Source organism: Dromiciops gliroides, chromosome 3 (genome assembly GCF_019393635.1).
Source record: "Dromiciops gliroides isolate mDroGli1 chromosome 3, mDroGli1.pri, whole genome shotgun sequence".
NCBI classification, from domain to species: Eukaryota; Metazoa; Chordata; class Mammalia; order Microbiotheria; family Microbiotheriidae; genus Dromiciops; species Dromiciops gliroides.
In genome coordinates, this window is record NC_057863.1 from 398,844,683 (window position 1) to 398,866,349 (window position 21,667).

General features: G+C 42.3%; 1 protein-coding gene across 1 annotated transcript in view; it reads left to right on the top strand.

Moving 5' to 3' along the window:
• The window catches only part of MYO7B (myosin VIIB), a 119,904-nt gene that overhangs the window by 27,488 nt on the left and 70,749 nt on the right, over positions 1-21,667 (top strand). Inside the window, 8 exon segments of the mRNA XM_043993570.1 lie at positions 1,780-1,899; positions 4,625-4,767; positions 5,526-5,736; positions 6,882-7,017; positions 7,884-8,047; positions 16,602-16,739; positions 17,957-18,109; positions 19,001-19,096. Of these exon segments, the coding sequence (XP_043849505.1) occupies positions 1,780-1,899; positions 4,625-4,767; positions 5,526-5,736; positions 6,882-7,017; positions 7,884-8,047; positions 16,602-16,739; positions 17,957-18,109; positions 19,001-19,096 (1,161 nt within the window).

The following is a 21,667-nucleotide window of genomic DNA, read 5'->3' on the forward strand; positions in this document are numbered from 1 at the left end:
ACAATGTCTGGCACATAGTAGGTGCTTAATGAATGCTTCTTGACTGATTGACTGACTTCTAACTGTGGTTCTAGATGACAACTATAATCCCAGACACATATTGACCCCTAACCCAGGTGTCCACTCTACCATCGCATGGTCCTGGGTACAGGGAAGATCAGACGAGAGAACAAGAACTCACCTCACCTATACAATCAGTTGTTAAATTTTGCAGTTTCTTTCTCTGTACCATCTCTCAGAAGCCTCCCCTTCTCCACTCACTCAGCCACCATCCCAGTTCAAGCCCTCATCACCACATGCCGGGATTACTAAAATAGCCTCATAATTGTTTTCTCCGACTTTTCTCCCCACTCCAATCCATCCTCCACTCAGCACCAAAGTGACCTTCCTAAAACCTCAGCAAACTCAAGGGGCTTTTTACATTGCCTCTAGGACCAAATATAAATGGCTCTTTTTGGCATTTAAAGTTCTTTACAACCTAGTCCCTTCCTATCTTTTCTAGGCTTTTAACATTATTTTTCACTATGCATTCCATGGTCAAAGTATACTGGCTTATTTGCTGTTCCTTCTATGTGACATTTGATATCCCTTATCCCTTCCTTTTCATTAGCTGTCCTCCCTGCCTGGAAAGTTCTTCCTTCTCACCTCCACCTTTTTTAATCCTTAAAATTCAACTTAGATACTAGCTGTGTGACCCTGGGTAAGTCATTTAACCCCAATTGCCTCAAAAAAAAATTCAGCTTAGAATCCTTAAAAACTCAGTTTAAATACAACCATCAGTAGGAGGCCTTTTCTGGTGTCTACTGGCACCCCCACTCCAGCTGCTATGGCCTACCTCTAGAGGCAACTAGGTGGTGCAGTGGATAAAGTGCTTGTCTTGGAGTCAGGAAGACTCGAGTTCAAATTCAGCATCAGATATTTGCTGGCTGTGTGACCCTGGGCAAATCATTTAATCTCTGTCTATGTCAGGTTCCTCAACTGTAAAATGGGGATAATAATAGCACCTTCCTTCCAAAATCATCGAAAATCTCAAATAAGATATTTGTAATGTGCTTAGCATGGTGCCTAAAACATAGCAGGTGCTTAATGCTTATTTCCTTTCTCCAAGGCTAGTTTTTTTTGGGGGGGCGGGGCAGGGCAATGAGGGTTAAGTGACTTGCCCAGGGTCACACAGCTAGTAAATGTCAAGTGTCTGAGGCCGTATTTGAATTCATGTCCTCCGGAATCCAGGGCCAGTGCTTTATCCACTGTGCCACCTAGCTGCTCTCTCCAAGGCTACTTTCTATCTATTCTCTATTTATTGTGTATATACCTATTTATTTACATGTCATCTTCCCCATTAGAATGTAAGCACCTTAAAAAAAAAAACCTAAAAAAAAAATGGGGGCAGCTAGGTGGCACAGTGGATAGAGCACCAGCCCTGGAGTCAGGAGGATCTGAGTTCAAATCCGGCCTCAGACACTTAACACTTACTAGCTGTGTGACCCTGGGCAAGTCACTTAACCCCAATTGCCTCACTTAAAAAAAAAAAAAAAGAATGTAAGAACCTTGCTAAGGGCAAGGACTATTTTTTTCCATTTTCTTGGAATCCCAAGCTCTTAGCTCAGTGCCTACCTAGAACATAATAAGAACTTAATAAAAGCCTGTTGATCAATCATTATAAAATCAGCTCGAGTTCACGCCTACATGGTGGCTCAATCGTCACATCTCTGTTCAAACAGAATGGCTCTGTTATTCATTAGAGAATGACCTCCTGATTCTCTGCTGGTGTTTACACAGGTGAAAGATACAGAGCTCGAAACCTGTCTGACCAATCATTACATCATCATCAGAGGGGAAGGCGTCTCCCGACCTCTGAACATCATCCAGGCCAGCGACCGGCGAGATGCTTTTGTCAAGGTGGAAAGATTGACATTTCTTATTCATCCTTCTCTGGGCCCCTTCCCAACTTCCTCTACACTTGGATACTGGGGATATGTAATCCTTTTTCTCTTTTAACATATTTCATGGCAATGGAATAGTCTCTTCCTCTTTGTGTGTGTCCTTCAGGTAACTGACAGGAGCCAGAAGGGATTCAAACCATATCTCACTCTCCCTAGTGTCATATTTTCAGGTCTATTTCATACATTCTAGTGTTTTCCCTTGTCCTGAGTTCTTCCATTTTGTCAGATCTGACCCCACTTCATCAGAATGACCGAGAATTGGATCTGTTTTATCATTTGTACTTCAGCAACACTCTCTTGCACAGGACCTTCCCAAATATTCCCCTGGACTTTCCTTTTTCCTCCAGATATTTTTCCCCATAACCTCCCCTATATTGCTTCCACCCTTATCCAATTCCATCTGTTTTCATATCCCAGCAATGTCGATTAGAAATAATCTCTCACCTCAATATATTTCACACTAGACTTTTAATGGTCTCCTTTGATATGAGTTCTCTTGCCACTTATTTACAACATCCCATGGTGTACAATATCCTAAATTGTCTGCCCCTTCATATTGACATCTCCTCTAGCCATACCTTTTTAAACTTCCCTTTCTTTATCATTCTTCCCTATCCCAACCCCTCTTCATATATACTTTGTCTGGCTCTTGAGGACCTCTATAATCTGACTGATCCAACTTGATCTCCCTCTCCTCATAACTCTTTCCACTCTATTTGAAAACACCCTCTGCTTTGGTCAAGTCAGTGTGCCCCCAAAATGCCACACTCATTCCTACATATGCCTTTGCACATGCAATTTTTCTGATTTGGAAGGTCCTGGGTAAAATACTGGATAGATGGAGCAGGGGACTTGGAGACAGGTGAATCTGAGTTTGCATTCAGCCTCAGGCACTTACTAACTGTGTGACCCTGAGCAAGTCACCTAATTTCTCTCAATCTTAGTTTTCTCATCTGTAAAATGGAGGTATTAATAATATCTCATATAGTTGTTTAGATATTATTATTGTGATCGAATCTAGCTCATCTTCAAGGTCCTATTTGAGTCCTATCTTCTACATTAAGTCTACTGCAATTATTCCATTTTTCATTACCCTTAGCATTTAATTATATGAATGAATGAAAATGCATTCATTTCCCCCCAACTTTTATTCATTTTATATTCTCATCTTCAAATTCATTCTAAGTGGCGAATTTGAACCTTATTTCAAATTGTTTCTCTTAATTTTTTAACATTAATTTTTAAAATTTTGAGTTTCAAATTCTCTTGCTCTCTCTAGCCTATCCCCCACCTATTCAGAAGGCAAGCAATATAATACTCATTATACATGCAAAGTCATGCAAAATATTTTTATATTAGCCATATTACAACAAAAAGGCAAGTGAAAAAAATACTTCAATCTGTAGTCAGAGTTCAGCAGTTCTCTCTCTGAAGGTGGGTAATATTTTTCATCATTAGTCTTTTGGAACTGTCATGGATCATTGTATTGATGAGAGTAGCTGTCTTTCACATCATCATTTCAATATTCAGTTTTACAATGATAGTAACAATCCAAAGCACTTTTATGATGCCCTGAAGGCTATTTATGAGGCAAAGATCTATGGTGCATCTCAACTACTCAGCACTGATGGAGCCACATTGATTAGTGATAAGGACATGATCCTGGGGAGATGGACTGAACACTTCCATAATGTTCTCAACAGACTATCATCAACCCATGCTGAAACCATTGACCATATATCACAGGTTGAAGTCAATCCCTCTCTAGCCAAACTTCCAACTGAAGAAGAGGGTTTGAATGCTATTAGGTTCCTCTTGTGTGGCAAATAGCCTGGTGCTGATTCTATTCTAGCTGAGATTTATAAGACGGGGGGTCCACTGCTCATAAAAAAGCTGAGTGAAATCTTTTGGGTTATATGGCAAGAAGAGGTTATCCCCAGGAGTTCAAGGATGCCTCCATTGTCCATCTCTATAAAGGAAAAGGAAATAGGTTATCCTGTGACAATCATGGTGGGGGGAAAGGGTCTCTCTCTTGGGCACTGCTAGCAAGATTCTTGCCAAAGTCCTATTTAACAGGCTATATCCTTCACCTGGAAGATGGTCATTTTGCCTGAGGGATTGTTGTTGGTGTCCCCTGCTCAGTGTTATGGTGTGTCTATGCCCATCATGGAATCAAAAGTTGGAGAGGCCCAGGACTATCTCTCTCCCCGCCCCCCAACACACACACACACACACACACACACACACACCATATCACAACATTCCACACCACACCACACATATACCCTCCCAGTATGACTACCTTAAAAATATGGGTGTATTTATTTTTTTAAAAACTAAACATCAGTTTTCATTATTTTATAGTCAAGTTTCATCTGTTTTGTGCACTACACAGCACTTAGCAAAGTTCCGGATAATAATAACAATTAATAATGATAGTTGCTAGCATTATACTGTACGTTAGAGTTTGTTTGCAAAGCTATTTCCATGTTATTGTATTTGATCACAGGTAATCAAAAAGTACTGCTAATTAGCTGATTAAAGTCAGATCTGTAGCTTCATAATTTGCTGAGAGCATGTCAAGTCCCAACTTGTACCCAAGACAGATTAAAGAAAGTGGCTGTATCTGTCTCCTCCTCATTCTACTTCAATGCCTCTGTTGCTCACCACTTTATTTCCAGGGAATTTATGGACATCTCTTCCTATGGATAGTCAACAAGATCAATGCTGCAATCTTCAAGAAACCTTCCCAAGACCCTCAGAATATGTGCAGGTCCATTGGCCTCCTGGACATATTTGGCTTTGAAAACTTTCATACAAATAGGTATGATGATCCCCATTTTTTTCTAAGGAATTGGGAGAGGTGGTGAGCAGAGAAAGAGAGCCAGTTGGATCAGTAGCTCTTCCCTGCATTGTTTTCCTAGGGGTCTTAGGGAGATTCTAGTCATGCCCTTCCTTCCTGAATGGTCCTCTTTACACTGTGATCTGAAGCATATCACACCTAGAGTATAAAATTCAGTTTTAGATGTCATTATTTTAAGAAGAACTTTGATAAGGGCAGTCAGGATGGTAAAGGACTTTGAGCAGAGCCAAATGTGGACCATTTGAAGGAACTAGAGATATTTAGGCTGAGGAAGAGAATTCTTAGTTGGGGGCATGATAGCCATCTTCAAGTAAATGAAGGGTATGTTGTTGGCAGAGGGACTAGATTTATTCTACTCAGGCCCAGTGGCCAAACCTAGGAAAAAAGAGTGAAAGTTGAAAAGAGGAAAATTCAGCTTTAACATAATATATGTGAAATATTACTATATGAATGTTTGTGATGAACATTGTATGTTTAAATATGGACATGTGTATGTAATGTTTGGAAATAAAGAATATGGGTGGACAGACAGTTGGATGCACGGATAGTTACACAGGGTGGGCCATGATAACTGATCTTCTTCGTGATGTCCTGATAAGGATGCTCTGGAATACTATAGAGTAAAAAAAGAATATTTGGGAAACTTTGCTCCAAGGGAAAAAACGAAGTAACATCCTGAAAGGCAGGACTAATGATTCTATTTGGGTTGCCCCCCACAGCTTTGAGCAATTCTGCATCAACTTGGCCAATGAGCATCTCCAACAATTCTTTGTCCGCCACGTCTTCACAATGGAGCAGGAAGAATACCACTCGGAGAACATCTCCTGGAAGTATATCCACTTCAATGACAATCGGCCAACTTTGGACCTGATAGCTCTCAAACCAATGAACATCATCTCACTGATGGATGAGGAGAGCAAATTCCCTAAGGTGAGTGTCCCCGCTATCACTGTGGGATCCAGCTGGCAGTCACACTCAAGTTTGGGATCATTCATTTTTATCACCATCAAGAAACCTCTTTTAAGGGGTCTCTGTGTGCCAAAAGTTGCAAAAGGTTTATCAAATAATTGTAGAAAGCCATTCTTCCTCCTGAAATCATGGAATCATTGGTGGGTTTTCACTTAAGTCTCAAAGAATTTTGTCAGATCCTGAGCTGGCTTAGTGATGTATGTCTCCCAACCCAGATGTGGTTATGACCAGAACATTCAGAAGACAGTCTGGGGTGATTTATTAGTTAGTGTGTTATAAGGGAGGTTGGGGGTATGACCAAAGTGGCCATTCTCCTTTTTTGATTAGACTTTGGGATTGTCTGAGGAGGTAGTTAGGTCTTCAAGCAGAAGCTGGATGGGGCAGCTAGATGGTGTAGTGGATAAAGCACTGGCCCTGGAGTCAGAAGGACCTGAGTTAAAATCTGACCTCAGACATTTACTAGCAGTGTGACCCTGGACAAGTCACTTAACCCTCGTTGCCTTAAATATTTGGGGTTATCTCTAGTCATCCTGATGAATATCTTGCCACTTAACCCAGATGGCTCTGCAGGAGAGAGTGAGGCTGGTGACTGCACAGCCCTCTCTCACTTAGATCCAATTCAGTGAAAGTCATGACATCATCCTGATGTCATGGTCCTCTTCATTAACAAAGGACAAACAACAACAACAAGCATCACCATTTGTTGGGGATGTTGTAGAGGGATTTTTCTTTATATACAGGTTTGGAATAGATGTTCTCTGAGGTTCCTTCAAGTTCTGATATTCTGTGAGGGCAATAATGAAAAGAGAAATGGATGATGAGTCAAGAAGCCTGTGTTTTAGTCTAGCTCTGTTACTGACTTATTGCATGATTTCAAATAAGTACCACAATCTCTCTGGACTTGTGTTTTCTCATCCCTGAAATGAAAAGAGTGGAATAGATGGTCTCTCTGATTTCTTTTAGCTCTAATATTCTAGAATTCCAAATCCTAGTTTCTATGGCCCCAGGGAGTTAATGAATTCTCGGATCACAATGAGTAGTATAACTAACCCACTTATGATTAGTTGTCATTATCTCCACGTCCTGGTTATGTATGCTTCTTCCAGGGCACAGATGCTACCATGATACAAAAAATGAACCATCTTCACAGCAGCAGCAAAATATATGTAGCACCCAAGAACGATCATGACATGAAATTTGGCATTAATCATTTTGCTGGTTTGGTTCATTATCAGGCTGAAGGTGAGTGTCATCAGTCTCTACATGCTTGTAGCTGAGCTGGGGGTTAGGATGGGAAGGGAAGGGAGAGTGAATTGGAACAATAAGGAATGGAATGAATGAATGAATGAATGAATGAATGAATGAATGAATGAATGAACAAATGAACAAATGAACAAATGAACAAATGAATGAGTGATGGATGAAAAAGAATTGATTAAGCACTTACTATTTGCCAGGCATGGTGCCAAGCACTGGAGATAAAATATAATCAAGCAAGACAGTACCTGCCCTTCATTAAGGAGCTTAGATTTTTACAGGGAGAGACAACACATTTACAGGAAGAGTAGCCAAGGAAGGAAGTATCTAGGGAGCATGGAGAAGGCAAGTCGATCTATAGAGCACCAGACCATGCTTTACAGCCCATCCAAGCTGTGCACCTCAGCCATCTTGTGATCAGTGCTGCCTTCATGGTTATGCCCTCCCCCACTTTCCACCTCTTGCTCTAGCTTTGGACTCAGTAATTAAATATATACAATATTGCCATGTCAATTGACTGTTCTGTAGATCAGATGCATCCCTCTCAGAAATCTGGAGCAAGGGTGACATGGGAGGACCTCTGCACCCCCATCTCCAGAGGAATCTTTAGGGCTGTCAGAATATTGAGTACCCATCCCTTTAAATAAAATGGAGCATCCTGTTGCCCAGTGGTGTCAAACTCAAATAAAAATAGATCCCTGTCTGATTTTCTGAAGAAAAATGAGCACATGTGGCATTTCAGCAAAGTGTTGGAGAAGTAGGAGAAATTGGTGAATAAGATGCCACCTTCCCTCTTACTTTTCTCCTAGTTTGAATCTATGGTGGTTAAGATAGGCTTGCTCTCCTGACAGGTTTCTTGGAGAAGAATCGTGATGTTCTGAGTACCGATATCATCAAACTGGTATATTCATCTGAAAGTAAGTTCCTGAAAAAAATTTTTCAGTTGGAACCTTCCCTGATCAAGCTAGGCCATGGGACCATCCGTCTGTCTAGGTCTTCAGATTCCCTCTCTAAGGTAAGTTTGCTGTTTGAAAGCCATAATTAAACCAAGAGCCAAGATCACCCTTTATTACACTCCCAATTCCCAGACCAGGTCTCAAGGGGGTTGGGTCAGAGAGCACACGGGTGGTGGAGGTCCTGATCTCTTTAGATCACTGGTTCCCAACCAAAGCATTCTCAGTACACGTTTACATTGCAGGAAGTTATTCCTGTTATGTCATAGTATCCCAAGTTTCCTCACTTCTCTTGACAAAGTATGGGAGAAAGTGGTATTGGGTGTTTTTAGTGATATTGGTGTTTTTAGGCTCTTGTGTGCCTTCATGTTTGTGTGTGTGTGTGTGTGTGTGTGTGTGTGTGTGTGTGTGTGTGTGTGTGAGAGACAGAGAGACAGAGAGAGAGACAGAGAGACAGAGAGAGACAATCAGAGACAGAGACAGAGACAGATAGGTAGAGACAGACAGAGACAGAAAGAAACAGAAGGATAAAGAGACAGAAAGAGTGTATTCTACACAGGAGATAGTTTGGTAGAGAGACAAAAGTACTGAGGTAGGTAGCACAGTGGATAGCATGCTAGGTTTGTAGTCAGAAAGACATAAGTGCAGATCCTGACTTAGACACTTAATGACTGTGTGGCTCTGGGCAAGTCACTTAACCTCTGCCTCCCTCAGTTTTCTCATCTGTAAAATGGGGATAATAATAAGACTGTTGTGAGGATCAAATGAGATAATGTTTATAAAGTGCTTTGCATAGCTTAAAGTACCACATACATTCTAAATGTTATTATTATCACCACTTCAGTAGGAAGTGTTAGGTTTGGACTCTAGTCCTCACACCACTAGCAAGCAAGTCACATAGGTCTCTCTGTGTCTCTGTTTTGCAATCCGTATAGTACTTGCCCTTCCCAGCTATTGTGAGACTCAGACAAGGTAATGTATTTGGATGCAAAAGACACTGGGTTTTTTTGTTTGTTTGTTTGGTCGGGGCAATGGGGGTTAAGTGACTTGCCCAGGGTCACACAGCTAGTAAGTGTCAAGTGTCTGAGGTCGGATTTGAACTCAGGTACTCCTGCATCCAGGACCAGTGCTTTAACCACTGCACCATCTAGCTGCCCCCCAAAAGACAGTGTTAAAGTACCATACATATGTAAAGGCATAACAATTCTGTGGATGTGGAGGTGGGAGTATATGCCATTTGTGTATATGTTTCTACATGCATGTTATGTAAGTGGGTAAAATATAATTGGGCATGGGTTTGTCTGGGGATGTGGCTATCCAGAAGTATGTACTGCAGCTGTGAGCTTTCCCCTCCCCTCCCCTCCCCTCCCACCTCCATGCTCCAGAACATCACAGATGAGTTGGGTAATAAGGGCCTCAGTTGGTCCCAAGTGAGCACAACTGTTTGAAGTCACAAGAATGTCACCTGATGAAAAAGTTCTGGTGTCTGGAAAGCAGAGCAGGGTGGGGAAGAGAGGAACAGGGGACTTCTGTTGGCAAAACTGAGGAGTCTCAGGGCAAAGCCTCATTCTCTATCCCCACTGCCTCCAGGACTTTTAAATGGGACAAACTGAGGAGCTCACAGTGCATACAACTCCCTGGGAATTGAAAGAGAAAATAAGGGACAGCTAGGTGGCGCAGTGGATAAAGCTCCGGCCCTAGATTCAGGATGATCTGAGTTCAAATCCAGCCTCAGACTCTTGACACTTACTAGCTGTGTGACCTTGGGCAAGTCACTTAACTCCAATTGCCTCACCAAAAAAAAAAAAAAAGAAAGAAAGAAAGAGAAAATGAAGCACTCCCCTCCCTCCCCACCCGCCCCGCCCCCATCCCAGGTAATCCTTCAGTGAAAATTGGTTCCACCTCACCTATTAAGCAATTATTGAGCACATGGGAGCCTGCACTAGGCAGTACAGGGATTACAAGGTAAAATAAGACATGGTCTGTCCTCAAGGAGCTTGCCTTCTAGTTGAGTAGGCAAGGCAAGTGCATGTCAAACAGTGAGGAAGTGAGTGGTTACAACTCCCAGTGGTCTGGGTAATTAGGGAAAAGGGATGGGATAGTCTGGTCTGGAAAGGGTCTTCAAAGAGGCAGGGGAAGAGAGGAACCTGTTGCATGAAACACCAGTGTAGCTCCAAACTCAAGAGGCCCTGGAGCCTTGAGTTGTGATTCTTCCACTAAGACAGTGGACTTGATTTTGTTTATCATGGATCCTTTCTCAGAATCATGTTTTTAAGTCCATGTTACAGCCGGCAGGGATCTTTATGGACTAAATGTTACTATTAAATCATAGCATCCCTCAGGTTTATTATTATTATTATTTTTTAGGGCAATGAGGGTTAAGTGACTTGCCCAGGGTCACACAGCTACTAAGTGTCAAGTGTCTGTGGCTGGATTTGAACTCAAGTCCTCCTGAATCCAGGGCTGGTGCTTTCTCCACTATGCCACCTAGCTGCCCCCAGAATCATGTTTTTAAATGTGGATAAAATGCATAGGATTACAAGAGAAACCACTCATATTTAAAATATAAGGTGTTCCAAAAGCCTAAGACAAAGCCCAAGACTTTGGGAACATCTTGTACAGTTCTCAAAATGCTTTAAAAAAGTTGCCAGGGGACAGCTAGGTAGCGCAGTGGATAAGGCACTAGCCTCGGATCCAGGAGGACCTGAGTTCAAGCCCCGCCTCAGACACTTACTAGCTGTGTGACCCTGGGCAAGTCACTTAACCCCCATTGCCCTGCAAAAAAAAAAAAAAAAGAAAAAAAGAAAAGGGAAGATGATGAAGATGTTCCTCACATAATTATGGGGCAGCTAGATGGCGCAGTGGATGGAGCACCAGCCCTGGAGTCAGGAGTGCCTGAGTTCGGATCCGGCTTCAGACACTTGGCACTTGCTGGCTGTGTGACCCTGGGCAAGTCACTTGACCCCAGTTGCCTCACTAAAAAAAAAAAAAGTTGCCAGGTCTCAGGTTAAGGCCCCATGCATAGGGACTCCTGTGGCACTGGACCATGGACAATTGGTGCCATGGGTCTTCCCCCTTTCTCCAGAATAGAAGCAGTCAGAGCTCCTACACCTGTCATGAGCTTTGTGTCTGTGTCTGGCAGATGTTGAGACATATGTGGGTGAGAGGTGCCAAGGTTAGGTATCATTCTTTCCCAGATGGTGTGAAATGGGGCAAGAAGAGAAACATTGGCCCAAACCAGCTCCTATGTGAGAAAAAAAATTGATTCCAGGATTGGACAGTTGTTTATTCTACCCTCCTGCCAGTAGACAGAACTGGTCCCAAATCATTTAGGCTGGGTAGAATCTATCCAAGGACTACTGTCTGTGGTGGAGACTGAAAGTATATGAGATCTGGAATGCTCAGGGCTGGCTTGGAATCCCTACCCTGCTACCTATCTATCTGCTAGACCCTGGACAAGTCTGACTGCATTTTCTGGGCTTTGGTTTGAGATTTCATATGAGAATATGTAAAATGAGAGGGTTGGACTAGAAATCCTTTTCAGCTCTAAATTCTAGGATATTTTTTTCAAAAAAGCTTTCAGGGAGGATAATTTTATAACCTTCCTTTGAAGTCCTCATTATACTAGCAATCTTGCCTTACCTTAGTAGGTACTCAGGATTTTACAGATGCGGAACCTGAGACCAGTGAGGTTAAATGACTTGTTCAAAGTCACGGGATGGCAAATGGCAGAATGAGGACTTGACCTCAGGTCTTCTGGCTCAAAACTTAGCACTCTGCCTCCCACTGGCAAGCTTAGGTTCTCCACCCTGAAGCTGAAGCCCTTTTCCTTTGGTTTCATTCTCAGCAGTTTCCCAGGTCATTAGTCTTTACAGAACAAGTCTCTACAGTGAGACTTTTCTTTCTAGTGGATGTTAACAAACCATGTGTTCACAATTGGAGCTATACCTAGGAATGTCCCCCATTGCCATGGGGATCCTCTGTTAGGAGAGGGGGCTGCCCAAACCCTCACCATTGGGGGTGATCCCTCAATAAAATTTGAAGGGTGAAAATATTGGGAGCTGAAGAGAAACAGTCCAGTGCATCTCAAGTCTGTGCTTTTTAGGGATGTAACCTCAGTAAAATGGAGTGGTAATGAAGGACAGTAGACTAGATGGTCTCTGAGCTCTAGACTGAGCTGCTGAACCTTCCCCATCTCCATTGTTTGGCCTCAGATAAACCCCTGCGGCTGGTATCTTTATCAAAAAGATATCTGGAAAATAATGATAATAATAATAATAATAATAATAATAATAATAATAATAGTGCCTGGGATAAATTGCCCTGGGGAATCCAGCAATTCATTCAAAGGCACCAGCCCTGTTTTTAGGCATCAGCCACAAGAGGGCACTATTGTTTCACTGTGAGAACAAAGGATTCAGCCTGGCTCTAGAAAATAGCACCTAGAAATTATGTCTAGCGAGGCAACATTGTGGATTGGGAAATTGTCTTCAGCACACCTCAATTCCTGGTTTTGTTTTTAGACTTTATACCCATTTTTAGCATCATCACAAGCACCCAGTACTCTCACACTTTCTTCACAGAAAAGGTCTAATAAACTCATTTTCATAACTTATTACTCAATATTTCAATATTAGCAATAAAAATAACTCATATTTCTGTAATTCTACATGTATAAAACTGAATTCATTATCTTCCCCAATCTCCCACAACCCACTCTTTCCTTCCTTCCTTCCTTCCTTCTGTAATGGTGGGAAATGGGGTATGGGTTTTGGGTTAGGGGTTGGGGTTCTTAGGAATTCCTCTTTAAAGAATTACACCCTCTTGCACACAAAAGTAGTTAGAATAAGGTGGTAGTTTATTTAGGGGCAAGGGAAGGGAAGGGGGGAGGGAAGAAAAACCATGACAGAAATCCTTGGACTTCTCATGGGGAGATAGGCGCAAAGCACGTGACTCAGAGGTACCAATCTCCTCGAGCAGGAGACTGGTAGGTGCTTTTATAGAAGACTGCTGGGGGGAGGGGTGACCATCTTACTGTGGAAAGTTCCTTTAGTGAGGGAGGACCATCCCCCACTGGTGGTAGCTGGGGGAATCGGGTGAGGAGTGGAGGACCATCCCCCACTCGTAGGGACTAGAGGAATTGGGTGAGGGGTGGCTACTCTTCAGGACACAAAGGCCGAAGCCACACCCAAATTTATCTCCCTGGGGGTGGGGGTGGGTGGGTAAGGGAGACCAGAATGAAGGGTGGAGATCAAAGCTAGCTCAGTCCGATTTGGTTCCACTTATCTCTCTAGGTATATCTGTCCTCTGGTTTAGTCTCTCAAGGACAAGATTCCTCAGTGTGCCCCAGAGAAATTCTGGGGTGCTCTGCACCCCATGACACTTCCTTCCTTCCTTCCTTCCTTCCTTCCTTCCTTCCTTCCTTCCTTCCTTCCTTCCTTCCTTCCTTCCTTCCTTCCTTCCTTCCTTCTCTCCCTCCTCCCTTCCTTATTTCCCATTCCCCAGTTAATGACCAAGCAGTTCCAATTCTACCTCAACAAAGTCTCTTACCCATATCCCCTTTCTATTCTTTCTCATGAACAACACCTAGTTAGGTTGCCTAGCTCAAACATACACAACTAGTTATTGGAGCTAAGACTACAACTCAAAGTACCTAGTTCCAATATCACCTCTCTTACTTCCTGTGTGACTTTAGATACTGTATCTCGCTGCTATTCAATTTCCTCATCTACAAAATTAGGTTGTTGGACTAGGGGTCCTCGGAAGTCCTTTCCAGCTTTAAATCTGTGATCCAATGACCTCCCACCTTTCCACTGCACCACAGAGACCCTCCCTGCCTACAAGAAACTCAATCCTTAAAGCCAGTCATGTGCTGATAGAAACCAGTGACAAATCAATACTGTCTTTTCTCCAGAAGCCAACAGACAATTCATTTGGATTTTATTGCCAGACCGAAACCTTGCTCACCTTGAACTCTACAGATGACAATGCCACACACCAGCAGTACAAAGGACCCCAAAATCAGTCTCTGAGATCTGTTCCAATCTGAGGTTGCGTAGAGGGACATTATAATGTGATAGTGATTTATTGGCCCATACCCGATAGAAAAGTAATTCAAGTTCCTACTACAGACCACTTTTCAGAGAGATCATAGTATCATACACTTAGATCTAGAATGGATCTTAGAAGTAATTTAATCCAAGCTTCTCACTTTATAAATAAGGAAAGTGAGGTTTAGAGAGGTGAACTGCTTGCCCATGGTTTCGCAAGTAGTATGGGGCAGAGCTGAAATTCAAATCTGGTCCCTCTGTCTACAAATCTAGGACTCTTTCCACTGTACTAAGGATTTTTTCTACCTTTAACTCTTGGAGCCCAGTGTTGAAGAATGGGAAAATCAGAAAGCTTCAGGGACCTAGGCCCATACTTCCTTCTAATTTTTGTTCTTGTTTTTGTTTTCTTTTTTTTTTCCTTCTATTTTGGTGGAAAGCATCAGGGTCATTCTTAGGTTTCTGTGCAGTATCTACATCTGGCTATCTACATGGTAATTTCAGAACCACTGGGATGCTTCCACTCAAAAAGTACCTTTCCTGTCTGCTTTATCACAAGTGATAAAACATGAAATCACAAAATCATAGAACCACGTGATTAAAAATGGCTTTGGAAGTCCTATAGAGCAAATTTATTACAAGGATTTTCTTTTTCTTTCTGAATGAAGGGAGATGTAAGAATTCGGGGGAGGGGGCAGCTAGGTGGCACAGTGGATAAAGCACTGGCTCTGGATTCAGGAGGACCTGAGTTCAAATCCGTCCTCAGACACTTGACACTTACTACCTGTGTGAGCCTGGGCAAGTCACGTAACCCTTATTGCCCCACCAAAAAAAAAAAAAGAATGAGGGGGGAAATGCTCATAAATTGAAAAAAATTAATTTAACAAAGATGGGTGATATTGGCCCATTGATTTCCCAAGCTAGCATTTACATAGGGCTTTAAGGTTTGCAAAGCATTTTCCATGGATTATCTCGTTTGATCTTCACAAGAACCCTTCTGATATAGGTGCTGTTATTATCCTCCTTTTACAGATTAGGAAACTAAGGCTAGGAGAGGTTAAGTGATTTGCCTAGGGTCACACAGCTCGCAAGTGTCTGAGGCAGGATTCCAACTCGGCTCTTTCTGACACCAAACTCAAAATTCTACCTACTTTCAACCAAAAATGTCAGTAGTTACTTAGGATTTATTGTAATGGTAAATTGACCAAGAACGGTAGGCTGACCCTATGGTTAATGGACTGAACCGTGAGTCAAGAAACTGGAATTCTAACCCCAATCTCAATCTTCCTCTATAGCACAGCCTTTCTGGGACCTGGGCCATGTCAAATAACCTCTCTGCTCTTCTATAGCTCTCATCTATAAATGGATGATAATGCTATACCATTCAGTTGATTCGGAATGCAAATGAAAGGAATAAGATTTTTATGGCTCAGCTGGGGGCAGGCACTAACTAGTTGAGATTATTTTAATAAGCACTACAGTACATTAGGAAATTGGTGGGGAGTAAAACTGCAGGAAGACAGCAGATCATTGGCCCCGGGGTCTCTTGATTGATTTAACCACAGGGGAAGAGCACAGAATAGTATTATAATTATTATTGTTGATAATAATTACCAATGACTTACGGACACCTGGGGAGACAATGACCTCATATTTTTCTTGACTTATGAATGCTTGCAGAAAACATAATGGCAGGTATACATCCCTGATTGAATATACCTAGGACTTAATAACTGGACTCTGAGAGAAACTAATCATTAATATAATGCTAGAAAGACCTACTTTCCTCTTTGCCTCCTATCCCATCCCTACCTTGTCTCTTGATCATTATTTATTAAGTTTCTTCAAACCTTATTCAAATGATCTGATAGTCATCCTAACCTGGCCCAGGAATGGGTGCAAGTGTTGGACTTGCCCAGTGGCAAGTCCCAGTATTGGGAAAATAGAGGGGGACCTTACTCTAAGCACACTCCATATGTGAAAAATCTGTATTACCAAACATACATTTAGCTCCCAGGCTAAACATAAGGATCTATTCCTAATGAAGGCTAGGATCTGATCATCCCATACTCCCCCTGGTGGTTATATGTTTGCCCAATAGCAGAGAAATAGGAGAAATGTCAAATTCTCTGGTTCTCAAAGAACTGGAGACCTCTGTCTACTAGCTCTATCTCTGGCTGGCAGTGCTCATCTCATTAATTTGGGGATATGGTCCATCAGGATGGATCTAATTAGTCTTGACTGGCCTTCACCCTCTGGAACCTTTGCCTTCTTTCCTTCCCTGCTACATTTTAGCAATGATGTGAGCATGGTCTAATAGTGTTAACCACACAAGTATTGTTTGACTGTATACAGTGCTTTACTACTATCATAGAAGCAAAAGAAATAAAATCAAGTATATTAAAACAACTATTGCATGGGTTACATGGCCATGGCTCCTCCCAGACTTGGGCAACATAACCATTTTCGGAAAAACTGATGGAATTTTTCATGGAAGTCTACTTGAACTTCTCTTTTGTGTATATTTGTGTGTTTGAATATGTGTTTGTGATATGCTTTTGTCCAACAGAATGCTGATGCCACCAAACGCCCCTCTACCCTAGCAAGCCAGTTCAAGCAGTCCCTGGATCAGCTGATGAAAATCCTGAACAATTGCCAACCTTATTTTGTCCGCTGCATCAAACCCAATGAGTTCAAGAAACCACTGGTAACTTGCATCCTAACCCGTCTTGGTTGCCATTTTAAGGAAGAGCAAGCAACATGTCATTTGTATCATTTGAGATACAAGATTCTACCCCTCCCCATTCTTTCTTTCTTCACTCTTTCCCCAAAACCATTTTTTTAAATCAATGATAAACATCTGTCAAGCACCTGTTATGTGCAGTGTGCATTATGATGGGCTCTGAGAACAATGAAAGTTTAGACACCTGGATTTGTAAAGTGGAGAACAGAAAATAGTACCTTTCAAAAATAAATTATCACCCTGAAAAGTGACAAAAAAGCATCTTAGTAAATAGCCTCACAATTTATTTTTTTTGCCAGTGAGGCTATTACTTTTGCTTTGAAAGGGAACCCCCAAGCTCCCCAGAAATCTACCTAAAGTTTGAGGTCCTCTGGGTCAGAATCCACTGAAAAATCACAATTTCAGAACTCCTACCAATGTGTTTTCTTTTACAAGGCCAATTAGAGGTCATATTGGTTTAAAGAAAAAGACATTTAACCAAAAAGCACAGCAAATAAGTGAGATGAAAGACCCTCCATGAAAAGCAAACTGTACATGATGCAGATTTGCTTGTATTACAATCCTCTTTTTCTGCTCTGTATATGGAAATGCTTACCTTATTTGGCTTTTGCTAAGTTCAGAATTTTAAAAAATTAAATAAAGACTTCTCCCCCCAGCTCCCCTCTCACCATAATATATTTTCCCATGAACTGCCACCAAATAGTGGGAGGAATATATATGGTAAACATGTGTGGCAAGTGAACAAACATGGGAAGGGACCATACATATGGCAGAGAACACAATGACTTTGTCAACTCATGCCTCCAATACTGCAGAACCTCCCACATCTTCTGGTAATATCATTGACCTGCTCTTTCCCCAGTGTCTCCACTGAGATTATGCTATTATATATCGCTATCTGCTGGTACACTTGCCTCAATTTCCTCATCTGTAAAATGAGGATAATAATAGAACCTACCTGCTAGGGTTGTTGGGAGGATCAAATGAGATAGTAATTACAAAGCGCTTAGCACAGTGCCTGGCTCACAGTAAGTGCTCTATAAACACTAGCTATTATTATTGGTCTTGCTGCTACCAAACCCCTCTGCCTGAGTCCCTCACAATAGGGAGACCTTGGTTCCAGTCCCAGATCTGGAACTAACTCCTTGATGTGGCAACACCTGTGTTTTCCCCTCTGCCAGCTCTTTGATCGGGAGCTGTGTCTCCAGCAGCTACGCTACTCAGGCATGATGGAGACTGTGAAGATCAGGAAATCAGGCTATCCCATTCGCTACACCTTTGAAGATTTCTTCAAGAGGTACAAGACGCTACTGCCTGGGGCTGCTCGAGTTGAGGTTTGTATTTACTTTGTGCCTGGGGAAGGTTGGCCCAGGGACTTTGGGATTCGTTGTGCCCACCCTACAAGTTCATGCCATTTGGCAAAAGGTCTCACAGACTGGTGGCTTGTCGCTGGCCTGGGTCAGAACTCAGGCCAAGGCAGATGGCTCCTCAGCAGAATTGGAATCCTCTCATCTTCCTTTTCCTGTATCCTGTTATCTGCTAATTATCTACCCCTCTATTCTGCCAGAATTATTCAGTGCCCCCCTGTTGTTTTTTTTTATTTCTGGGGGCCTTGTTTAGAGGTGTCCTCCCTGAATATCTGTGGTGTAATGCAGGGTGAGCTGGCTTGGGAGAGGATTACATTGCCTTCTATCTATTCTGTATATATCTTGCATGTCCCCAGTTTTTTGTTTGTTTTGTTTTGTTTTGTTTTGTTTTTTTAGTGAGGCAATTGGGGTTAAGTGACTTGCCCAAGGTCACACAGCTAGTAAGTGTTAAGTGTCTGAGGCTGGATTTGAACTCAGGTACTCCTGACTCCAGGGCCGGTGCTCTATCCACTGCGCCACCTAGCTGCCCCATGTCCCCAGTTTTATATATTTTGTCTCGCTATTTGACTGTGAGCTTACTGAGGGTAGGGACTGTTTTTTTGCCTTTCTTTGTATCCGCAGGACTTAGCACAGCGTCCAGCACATAGTAAGCGCTTAATAAATGCTTGTTATGTTGGCTAACAACACCTTGTAAAATGTGGTTAGTAAAGCCATTTGTATGAGCTCCTTCGGGGAAATATTCTGGAGGAACCAATGGAATTGCCTTGTGCAGTGTTCCAAAAGAAGGGCAAATCTTGGAGAGCAGGACCTCATCCTTGCTGGGGCACTAACCCATCGCTGTTTTGTTTTTAACGGCAGCTGCAGGACAAGCCTCGTCAGGCCACTCTGCGCATCTCAGAAAACTGCCTAGGGAAAGATGACTGGAAAATGGGAAAGACCAAAATCTTCCTGAAGGTAAGCCTGGCAGAACATACCCTGCTCTCCACCTTTCAGGAAAAAAAAAACCCAAGCAGTGTCTTAGAGAAATGCAGTCTCTCTGCCTCTCTTTCTACCTTGATGCCCTAGCCCCAAGGTCCACTGCATCTCTTTGTGACTCCAGTTGGGGTGGAGGGAGTTCATGGGAAAGCTTCTAGTGACCCCACATACTCTATCACAATAACCATATTACTGAAAAGTAGAAGTATCTTTGTCAACAATATTTCTTCAGATTGATTCCTATTAAGTGGAACTTGCTAATTCAAGGAGCCTTTCAGTGAACCCTTCTGTAAAGTGATACAGAATCATACCTTCAACAAACTTCTTATAAGTTCAGATAATAGAGTGAGATTTTCATTTTACCAAGGATTATAAAACAGGCAGCACAGAGTAGAGCCAGACTGAGTGCCAGGTCAATCTGTGCTCATGTCCTTCGTGTAACACACACTGACTGTGTGACCTTGAGAAAGACACTCAGTCTCTCAGTGGACCTGGGCAATTCTGGAAAACAGTGCAGAGCCATGGTTCAACTGCATGATAATGCAATGGCAAATTCCCACTCTGGGAATTCCCTACAACAATGCAGTCACATTCCCCACTAATAGAATGAAAACATGAAAAAAAAGGGGCTACAGATCCATATTGGAGTAATATAAGGCACTCAAATATTTATTCATTGACTAATATTATGGAGAACTACCATAAGATCTTAGGATTTTAGAGCTGGAAGAGACCTTCTAATGAGTATAAATGCACAGTTTTATATGATCCACTTCACATAAACCATGCAATGAACTACCAGTTGTCCATAAAGGGAAAGGGAGGAAAGAAGGGGAGGTACAGATTATTGAAATCCAGAAATAATACCCACTTCTCATTTGCATGCCCTCTCTCAACCCTTTTTCCCCACCCAACCTTTGTAGGATCTACTCCCAAATGAGAGAATTGAAGTGATAACCCTACTCCTTCCATGACCCATTTTGGGATGGGGTTAAGCAAAGTAGGGAACAAAGCAAAGAGATGAAAAAAGGGCCTGGATAACCTCAGGGATTCAAGGCTACTCACTATCCGATACCAGCCTATCTTTCCAACCTTGCCTGTTACAATTACCCTCCCCCCAAATCCTCCAATATGTATCCTCTACTCTAGCCAGACTAATCTCACTGTTGCCCACACATACATCCCAACCTACATTGATCTCTCCTTTTTTTTCTGAAAGTCCATTATCTTTATAGTTAAGTGTGATGGGGCTTTCAAAACTAGACTAAGGAACTTGGCCTTGTAAACCAAGCACCCACCAGTGGTTCTGCCTCACTCAGAAAACAAAGGAAGGTGTGGTGTTTAAAATCTAAATTGTGGTTGCCTTAAATCAGAAGCTTCAGCTCCAGTCTAGCCTAGAGTTCCAGCCTGGTTGGGTTCTTCCTCAAGTCCTCCTCCAGGAGCCTGCTTTAATCAGGAACTCCCCAGCAAGCTGTTTGTGGAAGCTTTTTATAGATCTGGAACAGAGGCAGTCCTTACACACTGCTTCAAGCTGATTGGTTGGTGTCGTCCAAATCCATTGGCTTTGAAGGTGTTCTCAAATTGAGTTCACAGTCTAGCTTTTGAGAACAATACCTTCTTAAGGGCTAGCCAGGTGTGATTACAATCCAATTAACTTGAAGTAGGCTAATCAGCAGTCAATCACTCTCACTTGATTCAATCAGTTTAGATTAATCTCCAGGGGGGTCTTTGAGTATCTGCTAAATCCCATTATTTCATCACAAAGGGAAGGAATCGAATGGGAAGGGAATAAGGATTTATGTAGCACCTACTTGGTGTCAGGCATTGCACTAAGTGCTGTTTACAGGGATTATCTCATTTGCTCTTCAACACAATTCTTTTTTTTTTTTTTGTGAGGCAATTGGGGTTAAGTAACTTGCCCAGGGTCACACAGCTAGTAAGTGTTAAGTGTCTGAGGCTGGATTTGAACTCAGGTCCTCCTGACTCCAGGGCTGCTACTCTATCCACTGCACCACCTAGCTGCCCCAACACAATTCTTTCAGGTAGATGCTATTATTATCCCTTTTTACAGTGGAAGCTACTGAAGCAGACAGAGGTTAAGTGACTTGCCCAAAGTCACATGGCTAGTTAAGTGTCTGAGTTCAGATTTGAACTCAGGTCTCCTGGATTCCAAGCCTAGTACTCTATCCACTATGCCACCAGCTGCCTCTTATAGATGATGTAAAAGGATTTGAATCAGCCTTCCTGGTCATTCAGTTGACTCAGACTATCTGTCTCTATTGGTAAATGGGCAAGAGACTTTGGATAAGGTTCCTCTGACAGCACCAGGTTGAAATAATAATAATAACAATGACTAACATTTAATTCTTACTTTAAGGTTTACGGAAGGCTTTACAAATATCCTTAGGTAGGTATTATTATCTCCATTTTATAGATGGGGCAGCTAGGTGGTACAATGGGTAGAGTTCTGGATAGAAACTTACCTTCCTGAGTTCAAATTTGGCTTCACTTACTAGCTGTGTGACCCTGGGCAAGTCATTTCACCCTGTT